We start from the raw sequence: 6,152 nt of genomic DNA on the forward strand, positions 1-6,152 counted from the left end.
CTCTCTGCAAAACAAAAAAGTCGGTCATTTCCCAACGAATAGTCAAGGTGATAGTTCTCGATATTCCCTTGCGCACCTGAAGGCGCTCGAACTAGAGCCCTGGGTAGTGCATTCACGAGTGGTCTCCGGCTCAGAACAGCGCTGTAGCTTGCGTTTGCTTCTCTGGATACGGTGTCCTACTTATCATGCCTAAGGAGGCTCTCTTGAGTTTATAAGCAACGCAAAGGATATCCGTTGACCAAGGTTGCTCTCTTTCTAGTGGTCTAGAAAAGTTGGTGGACAACATCGCACAATGCGCAAGTCGCTTGCCCTCACAGAGCTAAGGGGAACATGAACTGGGAAGAAATTTACCTTATGCCGCAGCTACTGGCCTCGAGAAAGAGCGCTTCCGTGGAAGCTCTCACACCTGCCATAGATACGAGAAGCTTACATTGCATCTGCTCTCTTCATTTGAAACCTCGTCCCTTGGGTGCCCTAAACAAGACTTTTGAACGCAGCACAGGACGGAGTGACATTAACATACGAGCATCCTTATTCTCTTCAAATGCCGCATGCATGGCAACTGCCACGCGATAAACGCAAAGGACAAAAAGAAAATTGGCTGTGGCTTAGCTTGGTTAAGCCCGGTAATTGCGAAAGCAATATCCGTACCTACGCCATGATTCAGCTGCTAGTGTAGCTGGTGGTGGTGCTTGTGGTTAGACTTGTGGTGATGCATCGGTTATACAACCCAATCCGATCCAATCCCCAATCCAAAGTTGGACCCCTGGTTTTTGCGGCAGATGATATGACGTCATAGCAGAGGTTAAGCTAAAGGGCACTGGTAGCTACCGCGGCCTCGCCACGCGAGGAGCTGAAAGTGAAAGTAGTATTGCTTTCGCAATAAAAAAAATGGCAGCATCAAAGCAAGACATGAATTGTGGTGCCCACAGCATAGTAGGAAGAAACTCAGAAAAACGAAGAACCTCATGCGCTAAAACCAATCTTATTTTCATATTCAGTACTCGGACTGATCAGATAACTTTGTGGCAGATGTATTGTCAGGATAAGCCGCCTTCCTCGTGGCTTTTGGGGGCTTAGCGAAGTACTCCAATAGCATGGAGCACTACAAACGGCTACCAGATAGAAAATCTTAACTGGCACACCTGCGTCGCGATTATGTTATTGATAACCCCAAGAATTTTGGAAGTAGGTCTACTCCAGAAATTCGATTAAGTTGGATTATTGGCTGACTTAAGGTGGATCAGTGGAGGTTAGTAGGCAGGTTCCATTTATTTATTTATTTATTTATTTATTTATTTATTTATTTCAAGAATACTGCTGACATGGCATGAGTGGTACAAAGTAGGAAAGGATTACTATATTGCAATATGATAATGCAATACAAAAAAGGTAGTCGATTGTTCTGTTCCACACATTTTTGAATAGGGTGGTGCTAACGACTCCACGGCCCTGTAGACCAGTCAGGGAATTTCTTCAAGAAAAAAAAAACGGAACTTTTTGGTTAACGGCAACCAAAATAGTATCGCATTAAAAGGAGGAAACTATGCAATAAGATGGAAAGGTTGGCTAGTTGGAGGCCGTTAACGATGAAAATACGTGGGCGCAAACTAAACGAGGCACATAGAAAAATAAGACGTGTTCCGCGTGGGCCTCGTTTAGTTTGCGCTCACGTATTTCCATCATGAGGAAACTGCGGTCTACAATGTAAAGCTCCTTATCCCCCCCCCCCCCCCTACTTTTACCAGCGCTGGGTATCGCAAACTTCGCTTGACGAGCAGCGCCGTGCGTTATAAAGTGCTTAGCCCTGCTTTGCGTTTTCCGAGCGCCAGTTACCTTACCTTAATTAAAAGAAGTGCTAACATCCTTACAGGTTTGTGCTTGAGAAAAAAAAAGTTAGAGGTTTATTCCTTAATTATCAATATGCGTTCACGAGAATTTTGGCACTTACTATGCCAAGCAATTCTTTTAATATCCTGCATTCGAAACCACCAACCATAGCAGACATTTCGTTCACTTTGTTGCCATCATCTCGAGAAGCTGCGGCATAAACTACCGCCCCAAAAAGCAACAAATGATGATGGTGGTGTTATATGGCAGGTTAAACCAGAGGAGCGTTGTTGCGGATTGACAGTGTGAAGAACCCTGTAAAACAAATTACTCACGTAGTTAACTTGAGGTATGAACCACAAAACTGTAGTAGCTAGGGCGCTCTTGAACCAACGCTACACCGAGAAGTGGATGGAGTCTGCTTCGCTGAATACACAGAGCGCGTTGTTGTTGTTGGGAGCGTGTAGTACAGCTAGCCTGAAGCTTCTTCTTTTTCCTCTTAACGCTTTGCGTCAGCGAACACGTGCTCTAATTCCTCCGTGTTCGAACCCTCTCCCCCGGAGTCTCACTCGGGAGGAGGAGGTATCTGTGCGCCGGATTCGGGCAGGAGCGGCTCTGACTCCTTCTGTGCGTCATCGGTGGCGTGGCAAACGTTTCCAAGTGCCCCCGTTGTGGTGCTGCGCCAGACCAGTGTGACGAAAAACACTTGCTGTGGACTTGCCCGGCTACAGCCTCCGTGAGAGGACGCTTCCTAAGGAAGGTAGGCCTGCGATGGGACGTTGCAGACGACTATCGCAAGTGAACTCAAGATAATCGCTTTATCGCGAACTTTTGCCACTTTTTAAGCGAGGCTTGCTTACACTCCTTCTTATAACTTTCTTTCCCTTTTTCATTATGCCTAATGGGAAACATCTCGAATTAAAAGGACATACCCACATGGGGGGATTGGCAAAAGGTGTAGTGGCATAAACAAGGATGATGATGATGATGATGTCCTCAGGCTGAACATCATCATCATCATCCTTGTTTATGCCACTAAAACAAGGGAAGCTTGAGGGCTAACATCAACCTCATCGACACCAAGCATCACTCAACGACACGTGTTATGGCAGTAAGTGGACCAATAAAACTATGCGTCTCTGTACTGTCAGTCTCTGTCACCCAAGTAAGATCTGATGCAAAACTGCAAAAGTTTTCTATAGAAAGCACGCACCAGCATGTTGAAAGCAGTTGGGACCATTTTGTTGACACTTAAATGACGTTCCTTTTGGCAAGAATATTGCCTAAGCATCCCAACGGCTGAGGTACTTTTTCGCAGGCGTTCGCGAGAGAGAGAGCCATAAAAGTTTAATGTATAAAATGGCTGGGTGGACCCTCATTCCAGATGACCATAGGCGTTCGCGAAGCCAAATTACAAAAGAGCTGACTTGAAGGGTACTAAAAATTCTATGATGTGAGTAATTCATTTACTGACAAAAATGCGCAAACATTTTTTTATTGCCGTTCAGCTGCACAACGACAACAAATACGTGTAGGCTATAGTAGTAATTGGCTGGCATAGGTTCACCCTCATTGAAATATTTGCCTGTTTTCTACGCATTGTTTATATGAACCGAGAACACTCAAAGAAGTCAGTTCATTTCAGTTCTTTATTTCCAGGCTCCAGGGTGTTGGTCCAGACTTCTTACAAGTAGGCATTCAAAGAGGCATGACCATCGTATCATTGCTTGCCAGGCTACAAGAGCACTATTACAAACACGTGTAACAATAGACGAGCATACAGCAATTATTCAAATTAAATGCACTAAAATAAAAGAAAAAAAAGTGCATAAGTCACCTAACAATAATTAACGCATGGACATCAAGCACATTACGTAAGTAAATGTAAAAAAATTGAATTTCACAATTAGATTTAAAAAACGCCTTGAAGGATTCTTTCCAACCGAATCAGTAAAGAAAGGAGGCTGTACTTTAAAGCTCTTACAATAGTTCGGCCATGGTGTGGGCGCGTTCCATGTACCATCACGTCCGGTATTACGAAGGAATTCATTCTTTTTGTAGCGAAAGCTACATTGGCCACGGACTTGCGTTTTCGCTGTGGCGGTGCTCCGAGGAAGCACAGAAACCGACCTAGAGCCGTTGCCTAGCAACCACCGCAGCTGGCGGACGCCGCCCCATCTGGCACGACGTCACACCGCGCGCCTCGCCGTGGAGCCGCCGTTTGGTATGACGTCACACCGCTTGCCTCGTCGTTGCGACGCCTCCGCTCGCTTCGCCAGCTGTGTCGCATGCCTGCTTTCGCTACGTATATCCTAGCATAGCCGAGCCAAGCCACTGCCAGGTTCAATCAATCAACCAATCAGTCAATCAATCAAAGACTTTATTTTCTCATCCAAGAAAACTTTTTACAAACTATTTGCACCGATAGCCTACATGGCTACTATCAGGTCCAATACAGAACAGCATATTTGGGCAACCTCATAGGAAATATGTCAATAATTTTTCAACGCAGCTTTGAGACTTGAGCTAGGAGGTTATTACTGGATTTCACAAGACTTCTAACACAGCAGTAGCCTGTGATTATAGACGCCCCGACCAGCAGTTAGAGCTGATAAAAGTGGCCAAGACGGCAGCAAAACTTCCAGGGTGTTGTACTGAGAACTTCAATCATGTTGCATGAAAGTTCGCTTTCTCTTATGCCTATGGGCACACCCTATTGATGCATGGATCCCATTTGTTTTTACACCGCGAGTGACGGCCCATTGCCTCACACTTGCACTTCTTTCTGCAAGGCTATGTATTCAGGCGGGATTTGGTGTTTGAACAGTACTGCCTTTTGAAGGTTAAGCCGTGAAGAATAGCTTTGTCAAACAGCACCTACACCAGTCAGGTGAAACGGGAGTCAATTGCTGTGCGCGTACTTTATTTACGCGTATGTACAAATGCAATATTTACTGTATCTCTAATTGCAATAGTTGCGCCACGTCCAGTCGTAGTCTCGTTTCCTCCTTGTCAGCAATCAGCGCAGTCAAGAAACAGAAAAATTACAGTAAAATGAAGGGTTGGACTAAATGGTGCATCGTTTGACTATTTACACAGTGCCACGACAAGGTACAATCAAGAAAGGACAAGACAAGAGTATTTCAGCAATAAGGTAATAAGAGCGAACTCCTGCACAACGTAAGACAAAAGGCATCGCTTCCTCAATCTAAGTTCAGGGCCCTTAAGAGCAAATTCTACATCAGTAAATCAGTAACTAAAGGGAGAAATTTCAAGCACATAATTCTTGATTGCAACTATTTAAAAAAACCTAAATGCAGGCTTATGATGATGATGATGATGTTGATGATGAAATGCAGCTATTCTTCGCACTGGCAAAATTTGTGGCGCTCAGAAGCACTTCATGAATTGCAGTACTGAAGATTAGTTTTGAAAATACAACAGTAATATATGGCTTCCATGATAAAAAAGTTCAGCCGCAGATTAAGAAAAGACATCTGCAATACCACCACAAATGCCCGCAACACTCGCCACGAGTTTTAAACGACATACTATGGCCACAGATTAAGAAAGTTATTAACTAAACACCAGTACTGCCACTAGCAACACTGGCAAAGCGCTTTTAACAGTAAATCTATATAAAGAGCAGTTTTCTATGATACCTAAAGCTTAGCCGTAGTATAAGCAAAGACATCTGTTACAAAATTAGCAATAGCGCTAGAAACATGCCGAAGCAACAACGGAATGTTCTTGAATAAAGTTAATCGCGCCTAAAAAGGCGCTTGCATCCGTTTGGAACCGCACAAAACAAGGTTCGTTGAAAGCAAAGTCAGTGCTTGGGATCAAGTTTGAAGCAGCGTTCCCGATCTTGGGGGCTGATAAACGACTTGCTGAAGTCGACTATCTTACGCAGGGCTTGCAGTCGGCTGTAGGGGCCTTCAAAGTGCTTCTGCAGCGCGCACAAGCCATTGAAGTCCTCGTAGTCCAAATCGTACACGGCTATTCCGTACTTGAGCTTGGTGTGGTTGGTCTTGAGCTTGCATAACTACGTCACAATAGGGAAAACGGAACATAATACTCACACATAAGTTCCCGCGAAAGATACACTAGGGGTTAAACAAAAAAATATTTCCATGATATTGTATAATGTTTCTTTAATATATGTCATATTACTCCCGGCCTCTAAAATGTGCCCGTGCGAGATATTTGGTACAGCAAAAAGAAAATTGAATGGTTTGGCTTGGTTTATGGGAGTTTAACGTCAAATGCTCCGATGTGAAAGGTGACAAAAAGGCTAAAGACTCGCCCACGCGACAGAGTAT

General features: G+C 44.3%; 1 protein-coding gene across 1 annotated transcript in view; it reads right to left on the bottom strand.

The window, feature by feature from the left end:
- Positions 1-5,533: 5,533 nt before the first annotated feature.
- Positions 5,534-6,152, bottom strand: part of LOC149348308 (uncharacterized) — a 22,595-nt gene continuing 21,976 nt past the window's right edge. The window contains exon 11 of the mRNA XM_089541725.1: positions 5,534-5,875. Within this exon, the coding sequence (XP_089397851.1) occupies positions 5,660-5,875 (216 nt within the window). The 3' untranslated portion in view covers positions 5,534-5,659. The remainder of the gene's footprint in view (positions 5,876-6,152) is intronic.

Source organism: Amblyomma mixtum, chromosome 4, assembly GCF_055824585.1.
Source record: "Amblyomma mixtum isolate Tamu chromosome 4, ASM5582458v1, whole genome shotgun sequence".
Lineage (NCBI taxonomy): Eukaryota > Metazoa > Arthropoda > Arachnida > Ixodida > Ixodidae > Amblyomma > Amblyomma mixtum.